Source organism: Microtus oregoni, unplaced genomic scaffold (genome assembly GCF_018167655.1).
Source record: "Microtus oregoni isolate MIOR12 unplaced genomic scaffold, Mior012 000037F_ref0000500, whole genome shotgun sequence".
NCBI classification, from domain to species: Eukaryota; Metazoa; Chordata; class Mammalia; order Rodentia; family Cricetidae; genus Microtus; species Microtus oregoni.
The window spans coordinates 20,070,670-20,097,053 of NW_024543096.1; the positions used below are offsets into that span (position 1 = coordinate 20,070,670).

Here is a 26,384-nt window from a genome sequence, read left to right on the forward strand (position 1 = left end):
TTGCTACTATCTATCTATCTATCTATCTATCTATCTATCTATCTATCTATCTATCATCTGTCTATATATGTATCTATCTATCATCTATGTATGTATGTATGTATGTATGTATCTATCTATCTGTCAATTTACTGCTTCTGTGACTCCAGAAGTCTACTGGAATCTTACATTAACCCAGAATGTCAAATTCAGGGATTAACAGGTCTCGTGAAGGATGACCACAGAACTACACCCATCCAACATGCCCCTCAGGATCCCAAGGGAAAGCTGAGTGCAGTCTAATTTGCTGTCACCCCTGTAACTGTGTGGCTAATGAATGATCTTCAGTATTTGTCGGGAGACACGCCCATGTTAGCCATAGGTTGTTCTTCCATAAGCAAAAATGAATAGCACCTCATATCTAGTAACAGTTCTATGGTAAATTTGGACATGGCAACTGCTTGAGCAGAGAACTCCAGACTGACCATGGTGGCGGGTTCACTATCCTGGTCCCTCTGGAGAAGCAGTGCACAGTGCCGCAGGGAGGCATCAAGGTCTTCTTGGGCCAAGTATAATTGTGCCAGTTCCAACATTATCTAGGCAAGGAAATCAAGACAGTCAGAAACTGGTTTCAAAATAAAATGAATGAAATGTCTGGATAAAATCAAACTTCACGTGTTTGAAACTCATCACAATAAAAATGTCATGCACAATAGACCCAGTAAACGATAGGTACATTCATCTCTACTCCTCAGGAAAAGACTGAAAAGCAGGTGATAACTCACTTCAAAGACAGGGAGACAAAAGGCATTGCTGTTCCTAAAGCGGGACACTGCATTTCAGTGCAGACTTCTCTGAAAGGACCACGGCAAAGCTCTTTAAACCTGCTGTCTCATTGTAAAGTGAGAAAGGATCAACTAACAGTGGCCACATAGGCTTCTGAGTCAGAGCTACTGTTCCTCCTCTCTTAGCCACCACCGGACAGGGTGCCTGCCTGGAATGCCTTACTGAAGACTATTCCAGTAGTGACAACACCGAGTCACTACGGTCACCTTCAGTCCCCGCACCAGGGAACCATCCACAGATGCTGAAGTGGACAGCATGCTTACCTAACTGAATCAAACTAGATTGAGATAGTCGTGATTAAAAAGGAGCTTTAAACTGAGTATGAAAACATAGATGAATATTTAAAATAAAGCAATTGCAGATTTCATTTACATTGGTTATTCCACTACAAATTTTGTGTGTGTGGTGGTGTGTGCAGGGAGGCCTGAGCTCAACATCAGGTATACTTCCCTGTTACTTTCTGTTGCATGTTAGAGATGGCCTTTCACCAATCACCAATTCAGAGAGGCTGACTTTCTAGCAATACTGTGATCCTTCTGCTCTGACTCACCAGTGGGGTTGAGATGTGTGCTGCTGTGCCCAGCTGTGTGGTGGGTGTAAGGTGTCAATCTGGGTCCTTGTGCTTGTGTGGCAGGCACGTCACTGATTGTGCCAACTCTGTAGTCCCTCCAGGGTAAGGCATCACCAGGCTTTTTGTTTGATTTCCTACCACTGGGGACTGAGCCCAGAGCTTGGAACATGCTAGGGAAGCAATATACTGTGGAGCTCTACCCCAGTCCCATATGCGCTCTGAAAGCTTTCCAGAAACAGTACTGATTTTCTAAAACCTGTTTTTTTGCTGTTTTTTATTGTCAAATGATCTTTATTAATAATATTATGAGGCTTCTGCATCTAAGCAAATTAGATGACACCTGGAATAAGAGGTACTTACACGTTTTGGAATAGCACTGACCTTACTATCTGTTTCACAATGAACCAGGGCCTCTTTATAAAACGTAATTGCCTTTTCATAGTCTCGCTGAGCAGCGGAGTGTTTTGCAATCTCTGCACAAATTTCAGCTGCGAAGTGCTTCTGGGAGGGAACGGCATCTGGCTGCTCCATCTGAACGCGCTTCAGTATCCGAGTCTGCAGTTCGCGAGCCTAGAAAACAGTAAGCATTGAAAAAGGAGAAAGAATCAGGAAAGGGAAAGAAGCGCTTTTCGACAGGTCATATAAGAATGTAATTTTACAGTGTGATATAAATATAAATATAAATATAAATATAAATATAAATATAAATATAAATATAAATATGAGCACTGATGGTCTGTGAGCCTTATGAAGATCTCAAACATGCAGTGACTAGCAAATTAGCCAGTAGGCAGTATCTGCCCAACCAGAGTACTGCAATATTGAGTCTTTTTCTGTGTTATAGGGATGAACACAGGAAAAAAAAATCACAAAAGGAAACAGTGACGGAACAATTAGGAAGATCACTAGATGCTATCAGTAAATAACTATAAATGCTAAATGTTTACTATATTAATGAAGTAAAACAATAAATTGAAATATTGGTAGATTATAAGTAACAAGTACATTGCATGTTGACAGCTTATGAACTAATTAAATATTTTTGTAAAGAAAAAGCTATACCATAACCCAATCAGGCTATTGAACTTAGCTTTTCTACTCTTGGGAATTAATGATTTATTCAGAAGGGATGGAAACAAAACACAGCAACTTGCTACCCATTGTAAAGAATTATCTCTGTTATAAGATAAAAAACTAACATAGAAATGATAGCAACAGAATGAAAAGCCCTTGAAGTTGCCTAAATGTCTCCTGATGGGCAAATCACCTGTCAGTGTATAGAAACATATGCTAAGCACATGCATCTTAGAATGAGAGGTCTTCACCTGTGTAAGAATAGCAAGCAGATTGCTAGATGGGAAAGATTTTTTTTTTTTATCCATACTTCTGGCTTGGAGAACAGTAATAAGCAGGAGAGAATGCCTATTGTTTAGTGCTTAACAAGCAGACTCGAATCCTGATTTATTGACATTTTTCATAAATATAAGGATTGATTAATATCTGAGAGTTACCTTAAGAAACCACATTAATAGACACAAAACAGGGCATATAACCATCTTGATAGAATAATGACTTTCACTTTCTTTTTAAAAATTGTTAGTAAACAAGAAAGTGGAAAAATAACTGAAAATCATTTAACTACTTTAGAAAATAACCAAAGAAATGCAAAACTTCTGCTTTGAAAATCACCAAGTACAGGAAAAAGGAAAGATGAAAGTGAGTGGAGATATTCAGTACTGAGCTTGCTCACACACGAGTTGTGCCACTTTCCCGGGTTGTTGAGCTGTAGCAGAAACAAAATGGTGAAGCATCTTTGTCTGTTACAATTGCAGGGTCTTATGTGGACCATTGTTTAGGCACTGAATCTTTATTTATTTATTTATTTATTTATTTTTTTGGCACATGTTCTGGAACTATCGGGTCAACAGGGAGTATTTTCAGCCCATCTCCCACCCTTGGCCCACAGTCACACACACCGTACCTGCTGTAATGCGGCAATTGCGTCGCTGGGTCTTTCCATTTTAGAGTAGACCTTTGCTAGAAGGACTTGGGACCGCCCATCCTCCATGAGAGCTGACAGTTCATTTACTAGGAATGGAATATAAAGGGGATGATATCATCTTTAATACCTGTCCATATTTCTCTACATTAAAGAAACTGTTCTTAAAAAAAGATTTTGACAACAAATAACTTAAAATTTTATATAGTTAAAGTATAGCAAAACCTTAAAAAAAATTAGGATAGTAATTGGCTGAAAGACAATGTAGAGAACCAAACAGTAATTGGCATTTGTTTTTAGACACTTATTAGCAGGTAATCTCATCAGTCACAACAAGATCGTAACTGTCATTTTTCAGCCCATAAAAATGTCTGTTGAAGCCATTAAAATAGAACAGTCTCTGCATGTGATTATGAAGGAAACTGCTTTTTTAATTTTTAATAAGTTACCATCATTAAGGGCCCAAAGGGTAATGCTAACAGGTTTGGTTTCTAATCTAGGCTCATCTCTATTACCCTGTAGAATAATATTACCTACTAGCATGCAAGGTAAAACTTCAAATAAGTCCAATAAATAGTCCAAACAAGGAGGCATGCCATGCCACTAAATAAGAAAAAGTAAGCTGTTGCATCATTTATGGAGCGTACAATACAGGCTACAATCTGCTACAAATTTTCAGATACATCCTGCACCTTTAGGTCAAGCACTATTTATTTGTCTCTCCTCTTCCTCCTCTCCCTTCCCCCTTTTCCAATAAAAATCCCCTCCACCTGAGCTCTGTCACATGGCATCTTTCTCTCAAGTGCAGCTTTTTTTTCAAACACTGTCTCTGCTTCCCCATTTCTAAGATTACATTCACAAAGTGATGGGCTTCTTAAAATTTTTCTTTTAAATGTCAGTGCTAAGGATCCAAACCCAGGTCTTCAAGGAAGCACGTTAGCAATGGATCTATCTCTACAACCTCTCAAGACGCTTGAACTCTTTAAAAAATTAATAATTTTATAAGGTCAAGATTATAAAAGTGTTGATGTGCTTAAATACCAGTAATTGTAATTTGTATATACAATTTTGGGAAATTAAGTTCTAGTATAACACATTGAACTATTTTTTTATTAAATTTATTATTAGATTTAAAATACACCGATTTGGCAGAGTTGAGTTCTGAAAGAATAAAAATACATGTGAATTAATATTACTAATCACTGTAAAAATATAAAGAAAATCAATATATAATTATGTATTAGAAAAATAAATGGACTAGATTTTTCAAGCAAACTTTTTTCCAATAAGAATGACTTTCATACCAGGTTCATGAGCTAGAGAATGCTGGAGAACTTTCTCTGCTTTCTCATACAACTTCAGCCTTAGTAGAAGCTCAGCCAGGTCATAGCAAAGGCAATTCTGCTGCCCACTCTTCAGAGCTGCTTCGTAATAGGTGATTGCCTAAAGAAAGTAAGTCCATTTCAGTCAGGGCTTAAAAAAAATCAAGGAAATTTCATACATCCCAGGCATAAGGCATACTGATAATCAGAAGTAACATATAAAGAATTTTAGGAATATATCTATGCTGTCAGAGAAGTAAGTCGCTGTTCTTAGAGAATCACAGATCATATAGCAACCAGCATTTTCTTACAATAAAGGAATAATGAACAATAGCTGGTAAAATATGTTTAGAGATTATTATAGAGGTCAGTAAGCCTTCCTAAATGCACTTGCATTTTTTAGTTGGATTTCTAGTTGGTGTACATACAAGAATACACCAAAGGAAGCACTTTATCCCTATTAGAAACAAAAAGACAACCTCCTTGAACCTACAACTTGACCAAACTGGCACAGCCAAAAGGAAAATGATTATGCTACATTCTATGATAAAGGAAATGTGATATTAGTGACTTTATTACCATTATTTGGTTGCAAAGATTAAAAGCCGGGCGGTGGTGGCGCACGCCTTTAATCCCAGCACTCGGGAGGCAGAGGCAGGTGGATCTCTGTGAGTTCGAGGCCAGCCTGGTCTACAAGAGCTAGTGCCAGGACAGGCTCCAAAGCTACAGAGAAACCCTGTCTCGAAAAACCAAAAAAAAAAAAAAAAAAAACGAAGAAGCTTAAAGAAATGCTCGGGTCAAAACAATCCTCATAAAATACAACACTGAAGAAAGAAAGTCTCTGGGAAAATCTGACATGACACCAATACCAGTTTGCACACACGAATGTAGAGCTTAATATCAGCAAAGATGCAGAAAATGAAGACTTCTCCACAGCAGGTCGGGATCAGCTTGGTTCAGCAGATGTTCTGGCACTGTGAAGTAATTACCTTGGAGTAATTGTGAGTTTTGACAAGTGCTTTCCCAATTTTTCTTGCCAGTGTTCCATCTTTCGGGTTCTGATTTAATGCTTGCTCGTAGGCCACTATGGCTTCTTCAGGCTAATATTGTCAGACACAAACAACAGACATTAACAAACAAGTTAATTGGACCCATTAAAGAGCAATATTTCCATAAGGAAGCCCCTTCCAACCTGGAATACTTTTGTTTTAACACAGTATATAGTGCAGGACATAAAAGTAAATAATTCTAGATGGAAGATAGAAGTAGGCCGGATATTCATCACTGCAGGCACACCCACAGTGACCACACTCTTTGACTATAGCAACTCTGCATTTCCTGGCAGTCATCATAACTGTCAGAAGCTCTCTCTCCTCCTTTCTGTTTAGAGGAAACTTCAGACACTCTTCTAGCAACATCTCTACTGCAGATAAGAAGATCGCTGAGCTAAGTCTCTATGTGGAAAACATTGTGGAAGCTAACCTTTTATTGCAATCACTAGAACTCAAATTTTAAACATGATGAAAAAGCCAAATTCCCTTTAACAGAAAGTTACACTAATTATAGAGTTCCACATGTTTGTTTTTTTTTTAAATAAATTTGAGTTAAGTAGAATTAGAAATTTTACCTCTTGAATGTTCATGTAGGCATCACCAAGGAGCAGAAAGGACCGGGGGCTTGGTATTCTTTCAGCAATTTCTCTGGAAATTAGACCAACCCTACTTAGCATATTGAATACTGGTAACATTTACAAACCTGTTAGTTATAATGTTGGATCATGTGCCTCAAGTGTACAGCAGCCTTCAGAATATTGCCAGCATTGCTATCTTGCTAAAAACCACACACTCTGCATGCATACATTTTCTGCTACATCAAATGTACTTTTCATTGACTCTTTCCATTTTCTGACATACACGGAGGAGAGTAAAGGTAGACAGTGAACAGACAGGCTCCCATTGTCTAGAGGGATTCCTTAACAGGAGGAATACATTTTGTTGTCCTCCTATACAACCTGAGCTCTCATCTTCGAGGTAAAAATTATTAGATGAATACCTCAAAAATACCAAGGATCTGCTGTTTACTTAACTGCAGCAATTAGATTGCTGCTATCTTCCGGCTTCACCCTTCCCCCAAGTGCTCCAATGACAAGTGTGCACCTGGCTTGCTGCTCAGCTTTAAGCATATCTTATCTAACTATTATTTGCTAGATAAAGCTAACTACTATTTCATCTTTATAGGTGATGCTAAGGGTGGATTCCATTGAGGCAGGACCAAGGCCTTCCTCCTGTAGCTAGTCTGAGCAAGGTATCCTTCCATAGGGAATGGGCTCCAAAGAGCCAGTTAAAAAACAAACAAACAAACAAACAAACAAACAAACAGAACATGCCCCTAGCTAATCTATCAGATTTTCCTGAAACCAACCATGCTTTTCATTATCACAGCACAGCACAGTCAAAAGAAACGAAACCTTTTGGTCTCTGTTTTGTTTGTGGAGATAAGAGTCTTGCCATACAACCTCACTGAACTGAAACTCTTATATAGTGCAGGCTGCTCTCAAACTCACAACAATCCTCCTGCCTTAGACTGCTGAGTGCTACAAGCCATAATACTGGGCTCTTATAGGAATAGTACAAAAACATGAATCTGGCCCTTGAACTCCTCACCAAGAGAAGCTGCGGGTTTTTCTGAATACTTCTTACCAAGCATTTGAGTAATGTTTGGTTAGATCACAGGATATTCTGATAAGCAAAGACTGACTCGGTCCGCTTACTCAGTCACACACAGTATGTCTGTGTGGCTACTGTTTTGTTTGTGACAAAGAACAGAAACATGTATGTAGGTACATCCCAGTAACTCTAAGGGCCTCGGTGCGACAAAGCTATTAAAGGTACTGTCCACTAGAGTTTAGAGCATACTCACTTACAATTTCCCTCTTCTCCAACAGATACGCCAAGTATTAAATATGCCTGTCTGCTCCCTGAACTGGTGCTATAACATGTTACTATTATAGGGTGTATCTAACTCTTGTCTTTTTCTCCAAACAAAGGAGTCATAGCTAGAAGGACCATTTGATGAGAGGATTTAAGAAACTACAAGGCCATATAGAGAAGCAACCATAGTTCTGTTTTAGAATAAAGGCCTTGGTGAGAGGGGTCATGAACAGAAGGAAGAAGGGGACCACCTCCAAGAAAAGACCTATAAAAAATCTGTGACATGAAAAAGATAGAGTGTAAATGAGAGGGTTCATTTCAGGAGGGAAAGGTTCCCTGTAACTACTTACCTGTAACAGGTGATATATAACATTTTCTCTTTCCTATGCTTCAGGTAAATATCTGCCATTTTCTCTTTGGCCTCTGTAAAATAAGGCTGGTCCGTTGTGACATTCCGAAGCATGTTTAATGCACGCTCTGTATCTCCTTGAGCCAGAGCCAGGTCTGCATTAGCAATAGTGACACGCAATTCTTCACACGTTCCAGAAAACTCATGGATGGCATCTTGCAAAACCTTGGCTGCCTCGTGCTGTAAAGAAAAAAATTAAAGACTCCTTCAAAACAAATTACCCCAGAGAGGAAGTTCATCTACCTAAACACAATGACTAAGAGATGTCAGTACATTCATGGTATTTACAAAAATAAATTGATAGATTTTTACTTAAAGTCTGTAAGTGTAAGGAGACGAAAACCAGTAGAGGTTATAAATATTAGTCAAGTGATTATTTTCTTACAACCAGGATGACAGCAGTTGCTATACAGAGTCACTACTATTCCAGAAGAGAATCATAAATTGTATGACTTTATTTCATACAACATGTCAACAAGGCAGACACACTGGAAAAGTCATCCAGGCAAATTACATTTAACTTCCAGGCACTTGCAGAATACACATGCTTTACTGAAAACTAAGGAAAAAGTCTGTTGCTAAATATATATGTAGAAGGTTTTTCAAATAGAACTACAAATCTATGTATTACATATTACACAGGAGATTAGGGAAGTAGTACACACACACACACACACACACACACACACACACACACACTCCAATCTGAGATAACTTACCTGTTCTTCATTTAAGCGGTGAACCTCCACCAACTCAAGAAAGATTGATAATCGGTGGCTCGCATCAACCTCAGTTCTGTGCTTTGACTTCGAGGAGGCTCTGCTTTTCTTCATTCCTGGTAGGTTCATTGCCATGTGCAGAGTTTTAATTGCTTCTGCTACCTCTCCCATTTTCTTCTGTGACTGTGCTTTGATTAAATGATATAACGGGTAGTCTCTTACCTGAGGAAAAAATTAGCAGTAATTCTCTGGAGTTTACACAATGGAAAAGCAGATTAACTAACCACCACGTATGATACAGGATTCCTGAGCATAGCTCATTTGTGATCCTATGCACAACGTCTATTTCTGACTTTTTACTTATTCACTTCCTCGTCATAATTTTAAATTAAAATTTTATTAGAAAGGACTTGCAAATTAAAAGAGAAAAAACCCTCACATACTGAAATTAACCAGACCCAAATACTGTACATCTTGACCAACCATGTAGAAGCTTAATCATGCTAACTCTAACGTCCAGGGAATTTGCAACTCTAGCATCCTCCTGATGCCTAAGAGGTTGAACAACTGTTTTTTTTTTTTTTTTTTTTTTTTTTACAGGCTAACAATTACATTGTAAAATTTGACTTTTCAGTAAAGGGATATCTTTATTTGAGGCTCCTCTAGTAGTGATAGGTCTCTTAGATTTCTGAAAAAAAAAAACCCTACATTCTATTACTTTTACTTTTAATAATATGTTAAAAGCTGCTTTTAATACAAAGGTGCTTTCCTTAAACATTGGCCTTCCCTTTTCATACTACCCCTAAACACAAAGTAAAGAATCTTCCACTTGTATCACAGCTGTAACCGATATACAGAGAGCACAGAAGGGGCTAACACAGTAGATGAGAGAAGCCAAAGGAGACGGCTACCAGAGTGGTGGGATGGAAGCCACCAAAGAACGAAGGAGCCTTAGCCCTCCAGTGGCGAGAGGCTGTGCACCTGGGGAACTGAATGGACCTTACTCCTCATCCTGAGACTGGTGCACAGGGCATGGGCACAGCACCAGATGCTCCTCTATTGTCCTAAGGAAAAGCAAAACTAGCTCTGGACTCTTACTTAGAATCTGAATTCTCCAGCTCATTTAATAGTTTTCCCTCAATAATGGAGTGAACCACCAGTTTGATGCTTCTTCTACGAGTCTTAAATAGTGCTGAAAGCATTCAGGAAAAATTAACTGAAATTTTATGAATAGTAAGAAGTGTCTTTATAGCTGCAAACCACATAATATTCATTTTGAAAATTAATGTGTATTACTTGATAATGAGTCTTAAAAAGAGATTATGAGAAAACAACTTTAAGAGGTTGTGGTAGTTTCCACCTATACTCCTAGGACTGAGGACGCTGAGGCAGGAGGACTGCTGTAAGTTTGTAGACAGCCTGGTCTATAAAGTGAATTCCAGGCCAGCCTAACTTATAAAGAAGGATACCACCTCTAAAAAAAAAAAAAAAGCAGAAAAGGAACAAAAAAAAATAAGAGAAAAGAAAGAAAAGCAAAGTTCAAGAAAAAAAAATGGGCAGCAACATTTACTAACCTTACCCATAAAAGTACTTGCACAATTCTCCATGGTTCAAAATTATTGTATATATACTAATTACTATATTTAATTCTCATTGTAACAAGTACTTACTCAATAAATTGTACAAAAAAAACCCCCTGAAGCTTACAAAGTCTAGAAGTTGATTCTTTATCATTAATTACCAAATTCATACAAATTTATTTTATTGCTTTGGGGTGTGTGTGTGTGTGTGTGTGTGTGTGTGTGTGTATGTGTGTACGTACGTGTGTATGCTGTAATAGGTTTTCCATATTGTCCAGGCTGGCCTGGAGCTCCTGGTCGCCAGCCTCTTAAGTCGCGAGGATTACAGTTCCCATTGCCTAGGTAGTCTGACATTGTGGTGGTTGTGTTGGGGCAATTCACACTTTATTTTTAATCTTTATCAAAGACACCTGAACTTTTTCTCCCATTTCTTGTAATTTCAAAATTCTATTAAAATATTTATTGGCAAAATATTTTAGATTCAGATGTAAACCAATTGAACATGTATACATTCATTAAAAGTACAGGGTATGTCTTAACCATTTTAATCTGGAATACTTACGTTAAAATTATAGCTCAGACAAAGTTCCAGGGCCTGAGAACACAGTTTGACTTTTTCTTGAGACAAATACACCTGTGCCATCAAGAGGTGGGCCTCTGCGTGAGAGGGGCTGCGCTCCAGGCAATGCTGCAGGTTGTTGTACGCGGCTTCGGTGTCACCTAATGGGGGAAAAAGCGCCTGTGAGGCTGCGGAGTTCAGAGGTAGAACCCAGACAGGACCCAGGCTATAAGCAGCTATGGTTCTGCTGTTTAAACCCTCTGTTCTTGAAGCCATGCCCCCATCCTGGAGTCACCTAAGACAGGCCTCTATGTCAGGCCAAGAGTAGGTCACAGCAAGCCAGGGAAAACATAAAGGATGCCAGTTGGTCCCCATTATTCCAAGCAGGACTAAAAATCTACCTTTATTTTCCTTCTAAACAGTTGTTTCTGATTGCATTAAAAGGGCTTTGAACTGTCATCATTTCTATGACAATTGTCTCCCAGAGGCTTGAGCATTTGAGCCCTTGGTGGCCAGCTGGTGGCACTGTTTGCGGAGGTTTAGAAATGATGGCCTTGCTGGGGGAAATGCATCACTGAGGGGGCGGGGGCTGAGTTTTTAACCTCACTCCACTTCTCGCTCACATTCTGAGCTTCATGTTCACAAGTGAAGACTGATCCCAGCCTCTCGCTCCAGCCTCTGTGCCTGCACTTGCTGTCATACTTCCCCACCATAATGGATTGGATCCTTCTGGACCCTTGAGGCCACGTAAACCATTTCGTCTATAAATTGCCTTCTCTTGCTGTTTTATCATAGCAATAGAAGAGTGACTAGGACAAAGACACATGCATTAATAAACCTAGAATTCTGGGGTATCACTTACACTAACAAAGAAGACACATTCTAAATCCGGGCTACATGACTGTGTGTAAAATAGGAAAAAGGCCAATGACACATTCCTGAAATTTTAAAGCATGGGACATGGATTAAAATGCCTTTAAACACCAACTGAAATATTAAATATTTTGGAAAAACATCTGCTATGTATCTGGAAGTCTTACAAAATCCACTTAATTTTAAAGCATTGGTTAAGATTAATGTGTAAGAATCGTAAAGTTAATCTCGGGCTGGAAGACGGAGCTGTCAGAGGCTCTGCACAGCATCTTCAGCCTTGACTCTAGGTGCTGCCGCTGCCTTGGGATGCAGTCCATACAGACTCCTATGTGCCGTTCCCAAATACTGCCTTTAAGTAGATATAACAAGGCCCACTTCCCATCCAGCCTTCTAAGAATGGGGGGAGAAAGGGTCCTAAATTATATTCTGTTTAAATGTACTTCACCTTTACCTGCTATCTACAGAAAAAACAGAGATGAATTCAGTTTCCTAGTTTACAAGAACTCAGCCTACAGAACCCTCACAGTACCCACTGTCCCCTCAGAGGTAGAAAATTAACGAACAGATTATTGAGAGACAGCGCAATGATTTACTAAACATATTGTCAAAGTCTGGCAACCAACCATCAGCAAAACCAGTAACTTTGGGATCTTTGTTACTGTAATGCCTAATACCTAGAACTACAATGGCAAAAGGGGATAAAAACACTAAGCCTGATAAACTTAAGTGTGTCAGTGGTGCTAGACTCAAAACCGAGTGGTTCTATCAATCTGTAGCTCCAACCCCAGTATATTGTTACAATAATAGAGGTAAGGGGTTGAGAAAGGCCTTTATGTGTAGTGCCAATGATATGAACTACTACTGTTTCTAGTGGGTCCTTGAACGTGGTTTCGCTCTTAATAGCTGCTACTGCAAGAGATTCTAAGAAACTGAAGCTTCATAAATAAATGCCTGCATTGTGTTTCCAGTATGCTCTTGGTCCACTAAAGCATACACATCCTACACTTTAATGTTTCTATTTATTCCCCAATATATTTTTAATATTTGGATGGCCTCTCTTACTTGCTGTTAGGTTTTCAAGTGAAAACTGTTTAAGAAGATTAACAATAATTAATTGGAGTCACTTGTATGAACACGGGGATGAAATGATCTAAGATAACAGGTTTGGCATTTTTTTCAGTTTCAGATGAAACACACATTCACAGACATGATACGCACTGCACGTGACTGTGCTCCGTGGAGTGGAGTACAGGACCCATTTCCATCTGTCACTGCCAACACCATGACCACATTCCTCAGTTACTTTCAGAGCTAAAGTATATATCACCTGACAAATACTTCACTTTGGCCATCAAGAAGACAGCTTGCGGAAGACCTGGGACACTCCTTATAATCGTCTCCAAGACTGAAGAACAATGTCTGAGAACTGGGGAGAGAGGTTGCCCCGGACCTGCAGGCTAAACAAAGCAAATCAGAGCAGTTTGCTGAGTTCCTAACTGCATTTAGCCAGGATCAGACATACATTCATTTTTCAGTGTGATTAGAAGAAAGTGGTATTTTTAATAAAATTTCTCTTGCTTTTTTCTTTGCTATATAATTGGACAAATATTAAATTATCTTCCTAGTTCATCTTTGAATAGACTGTGGAAATAGTGGGTTGTGCAGTTAGAAATTAGGGATTGTTATGTAATTAATATTTTGATAACACATGAAAGCAGTTATCAGTCCAAAAGTTTTCAAAGAAACATATGTTGAAAAAAAAGGAGAGACATTTCTCGGTTAAATACCCTGCATTGCTTCACTGATGCTGCTTCCTTGACCTGAAAGATGCTGTCCCCATCCTATTCTCCTGATGTACCATCGGCTGCATCCTTCAGGTCAGTGACTGTGCTCCTTTACAGAAGATCCCTCTGGATGAGGGCCACATGGCTAACAGTAAGGTGCCACACTTCCTGTCCTATGCTGAGGCACAGAGCATGTTCTCAAGAAGATACTCGAAGTAAGACTACTGCCTAACCTCTTCAAATCCCCACAGCACACACCCTATAGTGCTGTCCACCCAGTGCTGCTGCTTTCATGGGACTTTATGTATCTTTAAGTTCATAATTTTATGCTTCTTTGAATTGAAACCAAGCTAATTCTTTAAAGCTGTTGTGATGGTTGATAGTGACTGTTCCACTCTAAACGCGGCTGAGTCCATTCTATGAACCGAACTCCTGGACCAAATACAAAGGAGTTGAGCACCGCATTCATCTCTCTGCCTCCTGACTGGATGCAAGGTAAACAGTCACCTCACATTCCTGTTGCCATCCCTTCTCCATCATGTTCGACTATACCCACAAACCATGAGCCAAAATAAGCCCACCTTTCCTCCCTCCCTCTCCCCCTCCTTTACTCCTTCCAACCTTCTTTCCTCTTTCCTTTCCTCCCTTCTCTCCTTCCTTCCTTCCCTCCTTAAGTTGCTTTTATTGGGTATTTTTCTTATAGCAATAATACAAGTCATTGATACAAATTCTTCACACCAGAGAAATAGTTAAAGTAAAAATGATGCTAAGTATCTAATAGTCACCTAGCCATCAGAGGTGGTGGCGCATGCCTTTAATCCCAGCACTCAGGAGGCAGAGGCAGGCAAATCTCTGAGTTTAAGGCCAGTCTGGTCTACATAGTGAGTTTTTCAGCAGTCAGGGCTAAAAAGTAATCGTGTTTTGAAGAAAATGTCACCTTGCCACCTGCTAAGACATACTGAGAACAACTCTCATTTTTTCTTATATTTTATGTTGTTTGTTATATTTTGAGACTGGGCCTCACTATGCAACCCAGGCTGACCTCACCCTCACAAAATTCTGTCACCTCTGCTACTTAAGAGCTAGAATTATAGGTGTGGGCAACTTCATCCAGATAAAACAGCCATCACTTTTACTAGGGGTTCCTATACAGTCAAATATTAAAAGCAGAAGACTAGAGACAATCTTTGAGATTATACTTGTTAGGTTAGAAAGAAAACGAAAATGGAAAGTGAAAGAGGCCAATGAAGGAGGAACAGGTAGATCTGTGGCCAGTGTTGCCTTTCTGGAATGTTCCATGTAAACTGACCAAGTTAGAACATGCAGATAAAAACTGCATTCTGAGAAAACGGGATGTGTAATTGGATTAGAGATGTAGCTACCAAGGAATATATTATTTTGTGAACTATGATTTGGTTTATTCATAGCACAATTATCAAAGAAATCCTCTGAAGTTCTCACAGACAGAAGCCTTGTCTGTCCTTGTCTCCCCTGTGATAGTCTCACCCATGATTTCTCCCCTCCCACTCCCAGTCCAGTCCCACTCATCCCCTGGTGTCCCCGTGGGTATCTTCATCAGCTGTTCCCTTTGTTGAAACCAGCTGCTTCCACAGGTGACCTTCAATTCTTTTCCTAAGGCCTACTCTGACCCTTTCACATAAATTGTCATCATCTCTCCCTATTCTGCTGTTTGCCTGAAGCACACTCTACTATATCCAGTCTTCTTAAGGTGTATCTCCACCCTTTTAAAATATGGCCATTGGGGCCAGAGTTATTTTTTTCCAAGCACATTTCCCCAGCTCCACGCAGTGTGCTGCGTGTGTCAGAAAACCTCTGCAGAAAGAAGCGTAGGTGCTGAATAATCACTGAAATATGCATTCAACCCTCTAAGCAACTCGGATGGATGCTGCCATAGGAGACTGATCTCAATCAGCCTGAGTTAATCATCAAGAATGATTCTGGGAGAGCACAGTTTTAAGAGGATCTAAAGGCCTGGCAAATGACACGATAATAAACACTCTGCGGAGCTCCCCAGGTGAAGACCATTTTTCTTATTTTCATTGTTCACATACCATCTAAGGCTGTAAATAGGGGGATGCTAATACCTTTGGTTTTGGCAGTGTGTATTGGGTAGAGTTATCTTAAAAACTCAATGTTGAAATATGAGCTGAGCACAGGAAGATAGGTTAATTGCAATTACTGCCAATGCCAAGGGACTCTGTCTAATGAATGCATGTCGTGTTGGAATGGATTCCCAGGTAGGGCACACGGGTTTCTAGGGCTACTACTCAAAATTGCTAAGGCTTTCAAAAGACCACTAATATCTCCAAGCTAAATCAAGCAGATGGCGACTGACAATCAGGTTCCAAATAAAACAGATGATAAGAGCTAAAAGGAGTATGGTAATTGCAGTGTGAACCTAGAATGCAGAATGTCAAGAGAGATGAGGAGTCCTACTCTGGAACTCAAAGGCATGAGTAATAGATTAAGGTATTGTTAACTGTTAACTCTGTAGGTATAAAAAAGACAATGACTCACCTGTACTCACACAGAACAAGAATGGGAATGTTGCACACAAGAAGGATCTAATCCAAATCTAACCATCTACTTTATGAAGAGAAATGATTATTTTTAGACTAAATAACTAGATGCTCTCTATGTCATTCCAAGGAACAGAAAGAATAGTCAATGGTCCACTTTTGGCATAGAGTTTGATTTCATATGGGAAGTGGCTTCATTGGTTTAATAAAAAGAACTGCAGATTTGAGTTTGCCTAAGGTGAGATTGCAATTGGCATTATCAATCAGATCCAAATATGAAGCAAGCATGAGCATTAAACTCCTTTAATACTTCTAAACTGAGAGTTCTAGGATTTAAAAAAAAATTTAAATTAGTTTTTACAAATCATTACTTTCCTTATTGGTAGTAAACATTTCTATAAAGATGGATTTAAAATGATTTCAGTTAACACAATTACGAATGCTAATTACAGGTACAGATATAGTTGAACACAGCAAAAAGAACTTGTTAGCTTGGCAGTGTAGGAGACGAGGGGCAGAATTACCTACCTGAATCGGACAGAAATTCAGATATTCAGTAACAACTTCTAGTAAGAAGTCAGGATTGAGCTTCTCAAAATACTGGATTCCAAGAGGTAAATCTTCTAAGTGTGACAAGTGAGTATTCACAACATCGTCTAACAGATTTATAACTTCCTCCTGTCGGTTATTTTTTTTTGTAGCAAGAACTGCATGCAAATACATTAATTCCTGAAAAATAAGTATATTTCACAAGTTATTACATTTGGCTATAAAGCATCTATTTCTGTTTAGATTTCAAATATACATGAAGTTTTATTTATAAGAAATTGATATGAAATCATTAAACCTAAGTATTAGCTGCATGGAATTTTAAGATCACTGAGAAAAATATTTAAAGTCTACTTGCACAGTGAACTAACAAATTCAGTCGTACATTAAGTGACCGCTTCTTCACCGTCTAGAGCTGTGGCTGAACTGTCCTTTAGAGTTCACGTCTCATTACAGCAGCTGTGACCTGCCATCTGAGAAAACGCCTTACCGCGGACTTCCCCATTGACTGCTGGAATTCACTGAAGAACTCCAGCTGCTGGGCTGCATCCTGCAACTGCCCTTCCATTAGCTGACATCGGATGAGTCCTAAATCAAGCAAAAGCAGTCAAGGCGTATTTCAAACAACTAAACTAAGTTAACAAAAACATTTTCTTCCTCCACAGCAATCTTGCTTTAGACTGAAAAAAAAAAAAAAAAAAAAAAAAACTAAAAGAACAACACAACAGGGGTGGAGGTGGGGGAGAAAATCAGTAGCCGGGGAGTAGGTAACATCTTTTACCATACAATTCATAACTTGATAGAAGCAACCAAATGAAATCCATTCTTTCAAGATAGTATTTGTGAAAAAAATTGTTATTTTTAAAGATACATGACAGCCTCTTGTGTATAGAAGAAGCCGTTTATTTAGCGCTTGTGCGTGCACGCGCACACACACACACACACACACACACACACACACACACTCTGCTTCAGTGGGCTGGCCCTTCAAGCAGGTTTCCCCTGGAGGAAACCGTCTAAGCATTAGCATACCCGTGACTGCAGAGATGTTGCTTTCGTTCAGGGTCATGGCAGTCCTGTACCACTTCCAGGCCTCCTTAACTTTGTCTTGCAGAATCATTTGGTAGCCAAGCTCCGTAGCAATTTCTGCTTGCTGCGGGGTTAAACTAAATGCTTTTTCTAGGAAACCTTGAACTTTTTGAAGAATGAGTTGATTACGTCCACACTGAAAAAAAAAAAAAAACCAAAATAAGAACAAAACGAAACAAATCTAGACAAGAAGCCTAGCAGTGCTGAAAACAAAGACCTCTGCTTCTCCACATTAAATGCAGCCTGAAGTGCACAGGATGGAAGGAAAGGGACTAAACATTATTAAGAAGGGAAAGGGCTTCCCGTCTTCTAGATACCGCATCAAGGAGGAGTGCATGGCCCATCACTAGTTGTATATTTTGGAGGCAGTCTTACGGTTCTGCTGAAGGCTATTGTAATCTTATAAAATAGTTGAGCATTCTGTGGTTCCACGACATCCAACGCACTTGCTAAATTTTCCAGCTTGGAAGCAGCCTAAAACAAGGTAAACAGTATTACCCTTAAAATAAACTAAGAAAAAATAATCTATTACATGAATATATGCTCTAATATACTATTACCGATATACTTTTTAATGATTTAATTTTATTTTACATGTATGTGTGAGTGCCTGCTTGTATGTGTACATACCATGTATGTGCCTGCTGCCTGTGGAAGCCAAAAGAGGGTGTGAGATCCCCTGGAACACAGATGGTTGTAAGCTGCCACAGGGGTGCTGGGAACTGAACCCAGTTTTCTGCAAGAGCAACAACTACCACTGAGTACAGCAATACAAGAGCATCAGTCACTGCTGAGCCATTTCTCCAGCTCTCTTTTACTGATAAGACCTTGGGTTTTTACAAATTTCTCCTGTGTGTTATGCATGTGTGTGTATGTGTGCACTGTCTCCCCAGTGTCAGCAATACAAGCATGTACCAGCATGCCTGCTTTTATGGGTACTGGAGATCCAAACTCAAACCCTCATGTTTTTATAAAAGCACTTTACATGCTGAGTATGTCCTCAGGTCCCCCAGTGGAATCTTATATATTGTAGGATGACTTAAAATCAATTTGAAGCTCCAGTCTTTTTTTTTTTTTAAAAAAGCTCCAGTAATAATACAAAATTATTTCTTGTAAATAACCATCATTGAATACAAGTCTTTGCATGGGTGAAGATGGCCACAGTTATTCAACAAATGTACAAACTGAGCTCTCGCCTTAATAATGAAGCCAAGCCACAAAGGCCGTTGGAATGATAATATAGTTACAAAAATATTACATGAACCTTTGAACTACACAGATAGCCGAGTTTATATTTGAAATGGTATCTATAATATAAAAATCATGAAAGTGGTTAGGATAAATATTTTATTTTACTTTTTTCAAAAACAATCTTTTTTTTTATTTTATATACCAGCCCCAGTTCATAAACCATAAACAACAGCAAATTATTTATTGTAGTTCCTGAGCTCATCTAACTCATGCAAACTCAATTAAACTGCAAACATACTACAAATTCTACTTTGTATAAATATGCTCAAGACAATGCTATGCACTGGCATCTTACATAAAAAATACACATACTCTACTTAATCAACCTAAAATCATTTTGGAGAGAAGTTTCCCTACAAATGTGTACTTTACTAGTTGGTACAAGACAATCAAGTCTTTGTAATTCTGTATTTCTAGCAACTGATTAAAAATTATAATAGCAATATTGTGAGATAGAATTTTGAGCTTCTAATGAGTATGCACACATGCATTTATAAGGGTGTGTAATGAGATTCATTGTGACACAGACAACTTAAATTGTATAACACGATTTACCTTCTCTATGTCCCCCTCCCTGCATAGATAATACAGAGCCAGCATTCTCAGAGCCTCCACGTTGTTGCTGTCCTGGAGCAGCAACCTGCAAGAAGACACACAGTTAATGACTTTGTTTGTTTTTTTAGGGATTAAAAGTTTGGTGCCTTGACCTTTCCACTACTCAACTAAGTAGTTTTAATGACTACTTTAAAATTAAAGTTATCTGGAATTTAACTATGAATAGGGATTGTGCCTGTCTCATTTAATACTGTGGTAATGCTACATAAAGTATTATGTATGCCATATGATATCATTAACATTAATAATGTTAACTATAGTTAATTATATTATAATTAATACTATATTAACTATAAACAGCAGTGTATTAAATGTTGAGTTCAGGAGCTGGAGACAAGGTCAGTGGTTAAGAGCACCTGCTGCTCTTGCAGAGGACCTGGGTTCAGTTCTAAGTTCCTAGCAGTCTCAGTGGATCTGACACTTTCAGCTGGTCTCCATGGGAACCACAGCAAGTGGAGCACTTGCATACAAGCAGGCTTGCTCCCATGACCTTCTCCAGGTTTCTTCTCAAATGCCCTTCTCCAGTGAGACCTTCCACATCCCCTCCTGACTTCCCACTCCAGCATGCCGCCGTACTCAACCCTTTTCCTCCCTAGGACCTACGTTTAACGGCTACATAAATTAATTATGCTGCTTAGCATATGATTCATCTCTCCTTAATATCAGTTTCCTAACGTCAGAGAGACGTACTGATGAAAGCGCCTATCTTAAAATACTCAGATATTGATGTAAATAAGCAAATTCAGGGTTTTTGCATAGGTATGTGTTGTATGCTATATATATATGCTAGCATGTGTATGGGCACTTATATGTGCACATGCATGTGGAAGCCCAAAGTTGACTTCCTGTTTCTTCCCCAGTCACTTTTCACCTTATAAATTGAGACAGTGTCTTCTGCTTTGAGGACTCCTTGTCCATGCCTTCCACACATAGGATTTTATGTGGGTGAAACACCCACCCAGACTTCAGATCTGTCAGGCTGGCAGCAAGCATGTTAAGCACCGAGTCATCCCTCCAGCCCCAATTACATGTTTAAAAGCAGTACAATTTGAAGTGTCTTTGCAATTCTATGCTGCTTGGAATAAAATTATTGCATGTTACTTGAAAAATTATGCTGTTTATGAAGGTCTTGTAACAGATAGAACACAACCAGATTATTTTCCTCGTGCATAACCAGATCAAAGAGGGTGTAACGTCATTTCCCACTTGACCTCTGTGCTGTCTCCACCGTCTGATCCCAATCCTGTAATGCCAGTTGCAATTTCATTTTTTTCTCAAAGGCAGGAAGGAAGTTTGGGAAGTTTACAATTATCTGGCTCACGGTCTCCAGGGCTCCGGAGTAATTCTGGCGCATTTCAAGGCACAGGACCTAATAGAAGGAGAAAGTTGACATGGAAACTGTGTACACCAGGCCCTCTCAGGCCAGCTTGGGCTAAGGCAGAATACTGCTGCTTTTTTTTTTAGTTTTATCAAAATCATATCTTAAAATATCACAGAAATTAACACACATTAGCAATTTTGCTCTACAAAAGATTCTTAACTTGATAACAGGATAAACTTTAAACTAGTATGCAGAAGTACTCAGGAAGCTGAGGCAGAAAGAGAGACTACATTTAAGGTCTCTCTTCTACACACTGAGGCCAGACTAGCTGCAGATGTGGTACAGAATAAGGCCCTGTCTCAAAACAAAAAAGCAAGCAAGTAAAAGAAAAAGCTCCAACAACGCCATGAGATCACTTTTTGGGGTTATCTCCAGGCAGAACTGAAAGACGTCACGAAGAGGCACACCCAGGACGGCTATTTGCCCAACTGTTGGTGTATAGAGGAAAAATAAAAAACTGCCCACAATGTCCGTAAATGAGTCATTAAATTGGAGGTCATATACTTAACAGATGGTAGGTGTCTCTTCCAGAGGAAAATAAGCTATAAATGTAATTAGAATATTGAAAGCGCATGGAGAGGCCTGCAAGACGACTCAGTGGAGGAAGGCATCTGCCACCAACACCTAATGACCTGAGCTCACCGTCCAGAACCACACGGTAGGAGAGGACTGACCCCTGCAAGCTCTTCTATGCATGTGCAAGCGCAAACTCACACACACACACACACACACACACACACACACACACACACTAACATAATATTCGTAAGTCATCATATTTTTTCCTTTTAACTTTTCCTTCTACATTAAGTTTTGCCTCAGTATATCTCAATTAAAAATCAACATTTTATCTCATCATTTAATATAAAAGTGCAATATGTATTTTTATGTGTGTGTATATATACATATATATACATATTTTCATATAGTTATAGGAAGGTATAGTCACTCAGAAATCCCTTATGTCAAAATAAAATATTTAGATTTTCAAATAATGGACAATACTAGAAGAAAAATTAGGATAAATTTTAGTACAAATTTTCTCTTGGAATCTACCTACATAGCTAATACTGAAATAAGAAAGCCCTGTTCAAAAAGCTGATGGGTCAACACTTGTACTGTTCCTTAGACCACTCCGTCCTTCAGGAACACAAAGCAGCATCTTCAGCTACTGCTACCTGGAATATTAATGAGTCCCTTACGCTGACTTAATTGAAAAGTATGAACATAATTACAGTGAATCTCCCAGATCAATTTCTTGTCTCTTCCAAAACTGACGTTGAAACCTAATTCCCAAAGCAACTGTGCTGGGAGGTAGGGCTGACCAGAGGCAGTCCACCGTGAAAACGTGATGCTATAAAAGGGGCCGGGGCTGTGGCACCCGCTCTTCATTGAGGAACAGAACTTCTCCATTAGGGAAGACTGTCCAAGGGGCCATCCTGTAGGAGGCAGGGCCCTCACCACACATCACACTTGCTAGTGCCTTGATTTCCAGCTCTTTGCCTGAGAACTGTAAGGAATGCATTTCTGTTCCTCTTAAAGCACTTGGTTTCTGGCTTCTTTGCTTTAGTCTCCTTCATTTGTGGGGCTTTCAAGCAGTTTAACTATGGAGCCTAGAGGGACCTTGAACTCATGACTCTCCTCCGAGTTTCTGAGATTATAGGTGAGAGTCACGATGTCTATGTTTCAGGTGTTTTTGTTGAAGCAACATAAGGCAGATCACACCACGGTAATTCAGAGAAATCATTTAAACCAACCATGAGTATTCCAGCACGGTAAAAGATAAAACCCTCTAAAATTCTTCATATTAACACCTAAACTAGCCTAACCCTGGAAGATTACACACTCACTTTCTTTTAAAGAATAGAGGGCGGGCTGGAGAGATGGCTCAGTGGTTAAGAGCATTGCCTGCCCTTCCAAAGGTCCTGAGTTCAATTCCCAGCAACCACATGGTGGCTCACAACCATCTGTAAAGAGGTCTGGCGCCCTCCTCTGGCCTTCAGGCATACAGACAGAATATTGTATACATAATAAAATAAATAAATATTAAAAAAAAAGAATAGAGGGCAACAAGATCATTAAAACAACAACAACCCCAACTCTTTAAAAACTTGCCAACGCCCGGTTCCTACAACAGCACAGTGAGGGCGCTCCTGAATCCAATTACCCTGAATACTAGCTGTGCGGGCTGCTAAAAATGTGAACAAGCTTATCCTCGGAAACTGGCTGGGAGACACATGGGGACAGTAGCAAGAAATGAACGCTAGAAATCACCTTTTTCCTTTCTTTGGTGTCAATAATAATGACTTTTGAACATATGTGATTTACACAGTCTCATTACACAGCCTATGCTGATTGGAGTTACAAGATTACAGGAGTTGAACCACCATTCCCAGTATAAATTTATGTATTTATTCTCAATTAAAAAATGAAAAACACTTAGGAATATATCTCAGCAGCAGAGCACTTGTTTAGCCCTGGGATTGTAAGAGGCCCCAGCACTGCTAAAAGAGAAAACAGCCTTTTCAAGATGGATTTTTAACTGTGTGCATGTGTTGCCCCTGGAGGCACTAGATCCTTTGGAGTGGAGCCTCAGCTGGAGACACGGGCGCTGCGAACAGGACTCACATCCTCAGCAAGAGGTCTTAAGCACTGAGCCATCTTTCCAGCTCCTAAAATGGTACTGAAAAAACTTAATTTTCTTATTGTGGTGTTTGAATGCAGGTATGGACCACAGCACATGTGTGGACTCAGAGTCAACTCTTTCCTTCTGTACAGTTAAGGCATGGTCTCTCTTACTGTCTCTCTCCGCCTGTGGACACCAGGGTAGCTAGCCTACGAGCTCCTGAGTGATCCTCCTGTCTCCACCCCACCTCCTCATGCATCTTGTCAGAGTGCTGGGATTACAGATCTCAGTCACGGCATCCAATCTTATTTGTGGTTTAAGGGATCAATTTTACACCCTTATGTTTTCATGGAAAGCATTTTTATCCACTACCTTACCAGGACCATTTATTTATTTATTTATTTATTTATTTATTTATTTATTCAGTGTGTGCCTGCAGGTGAGTACAAGGACACACAAGTGGAGGTCAGAGGACAACTTTCACGGTCTGTCACATCCTCCCTTCTCACATGTGGGTTCTGGGGATCAAGCTCAGGTTTTTAGGCTCTAGCAAATTCTTTTACCTTCTGAGCCATCTCACTGCAGTCTACCGATAAATTCTGAAAGGTGTTCAGGAGATGTTAGTGGAGACAGATGAAAGGCTGTGACTTACCTCGTCCAGCTCACAGTGATGTTTAAAGATTGACAACTGTTTATCCTGAAAATGCAAACCAAGGTGCAAAGCTGTTCAAGCTTTACACCAGCTACCTTTCCAATACAAACATAAAGCCAAAGCCAGAGAACTGCCCATTAGGTCGCCTGTCCTCATCACCCCTGACCTGGGGTCCATGCCCCTTCTTTCCTTTAGCCTTTAATGTCTCACTCCTTCTCCTCTGACCGCCTGCATTATCTCGCTATGTCCTGAAGGTGACTTACGGGAACTGAAATCTGTCACTTCTTATTTTTAATGTTTTCTGCATCATGCTATCAGGCCTGTAGTCTTCATGGTCTATAAGTCTTTGTTCAAAAGCCAAATGCATTGACTACCTCCTTTCCAACGGCAAATTGATGCCTCAGCTCCCATCTCCCACCCGTTTTATTTTTGACTGCAGTTCCCATCTACTCTCGAGTCATACACTAGGTTTAATGTACACATTTTCCTCCCTGTTCATACCTTTTCCATGTCATGCTTCCTCTCCTGTGAAACACATACACACACACACACACACACACACACACACACACACACACACACACTAGATGTAAGGGAAACACTGAGCAGGAGGGAATAAAGAACCAATCACAGAGAGAGCACTTATCCAGAACTCAGGCCTTTCAGTAGAGACACCATTCTCTACTCTGTCCTACACAGATGTGAGCTCCTCTAACAGCTGACAGCAGGATCACAAGTATCCTCTTTGGCGACCTAGTGAGTTTTGATTAGATCTCAAGTTGTAAATTTTAAAACACTTGATTCATTCACTTTGATTCCAACTCACCTTACCAAGCAGAGCGAAAATATCATTTCCATCTTGCAATCCCTCCTCAAAATACCTCAGTGCTTTCTTAGCATAAGGTTCTTTCCTTCTTGTAATATCAAGCCACGCTTTCAGAATCGGCCCCTGGAAAAGAAAGTTACTACCCGAGTCAGTATGACTATCACAAAGTTTGTCAGTGATCACATTCCTGCTGAAACACACCTCCTTCTCGGAGCCTTTGACAGCAAATAGCCACCATGATATCAGCATAGTCATAGCTGCCGTGTGGCTCACTCTGTGAGGATGTGTCGTCTCTCTTCGCATACAGCGCCAATGAGCCGGGGTGAGGAGGATAAATGATGCCTTACTTTGCACATGATAAAGACCTAGAGAAGTGCACAGCTACCTTCACAGCTCTGCAACAGTCTCGTGAGTTAGAAAAGTCCTGGGAAATAAGAACTGAAATCACGGGTATTCCCAATGGATCGGAAGGTCTCTATGACCACAAAGTAGATAGTTTCCCTTTAAAGTCAAATGAGAAATGGGATTTGCTCTCCTTGTTATGTTTTTAGAGTAACATATATGGCATTTAATAAAGGTCACACTTGCCTCCCTGCACGTTCACCTGGAGCTATGGGTGAGGCTATCAACCCGTGCCCCTTCAACTAAGGAGGCCGCCTACCATGTGAGTATGTTCCAAAGTCTGTTTCTGTGGGGTCACTGAACCTTCAGTTGCCTTCCTTTCCTGAAGCTCATTGTCTGGCCTGATTGGCCAGCACTTGACACACAGCACATGTGAACACAACATCTCACTGCCCTCTACTGTCAGTGTCTCCACTCCACACCTGCTCCTCACGGAAACCAGATCTCACCAGGACACTGCTGAGGCATTCCTTGAGCGCAGGCCGCATCTTTCTTTCATTACGTCTATCAGCTGACAAATCTTGGTGGGTCTTTAACAATTTTACTTGTTACTCCTCTGGGCAACTCAAAACCTTCGGCCAGAATATAGTCTTTTCTCCAAATTTTAGTTTCTATCTAAATCAGTTCAGCTTATAAACAATTAATTTTCCTGATCGGCACTGTAATAATGTAACGTTCATGACTGAAAGTCTTTATGGATTTCTTGATGTCTGTCAAATTATCTATAGATACTCGTGCCTAGCAACCGTGGTCCTTCTATTTCCCTACAGCTTTACCATTTTCATGTACCCCAATGTTCCATCAAATGTAAAGCCCTCAAGGTAAGCAGAAATGGTGTCTTCATCTCTACCTATCATCTCCAACCTGGGGGAACTACTCCCC

At 39.8% G+C, this 26,384-nt stretch overlaps 1 protein-coding gene across 1 annotated transcript in view; it reads right to left on the reverse strand.

Moving 5' to 3' along the window:
* The window catches only part of Ttc21b (tetratricopeptide repeat domain 21B), a 60,564-nt gene that overhangs the window by 22,219 nt on the left and 11,961 nt on the right, over positions 1–26,384 (reverse strand). The window contains exons 5-21 of the mRNA XM_041631498.1: positions 25,101–25,223; positions 20,827–20,984; positions 19,556–19,640; positions 18,125–18,223; positions 17,693–17,885; positions 17,151–17,248; positions 16,640–16,840; positions 13,115–13,244; positions 10,918–11,075; positions 8,776–8,997; positions 7,998–8,236; positions 6,345–6,417; positions 5,707–5,817; positions 4,700–4,838; positions 3,378–3,484; positions 1,778–1,966; positions 465–575 (exon numbers count right to left, since the gene is read on the reverse strand). Of these exons, the coding sequence (XP_041487432.1) occupies positions 465–575; positions 1,778–1,966; positions 3,378–3,484; positions 4,700–4,838; positions 5,707–5,817; positions 6,345–6,417; positions 7,998–8,236; positions 8,776–8,997; positions 10,918–11,075; positions 13,115–13,244; positions 16,640–16,840; positions 17,151–17,248; positions 17,693–17,885; positions 18,125–18,223; positions 19,556–19,640; positions 20,827–20,984; positions 25,101–25,223 (2,436 nt within the window). The remainder of the gene's footprint in view (positions 1–464; positions 576–1,777; positions 1,967–3,377; positions 3,485–4,699; positions 4,839–5,706; positions 5,818–6,344; positions 6,418–7,997; positions 8,237–8,775; positions 8,998–10,917; positions 11,076–13,114; positions 13,245–16,639; positions 16,841–17,150; positions 17,249–17,692; positions 17,886–18,124; positions 18,224–19,555; positions 19,641–20,826; positions 20,985–25,100; positions 25,224–26,384) is intronic.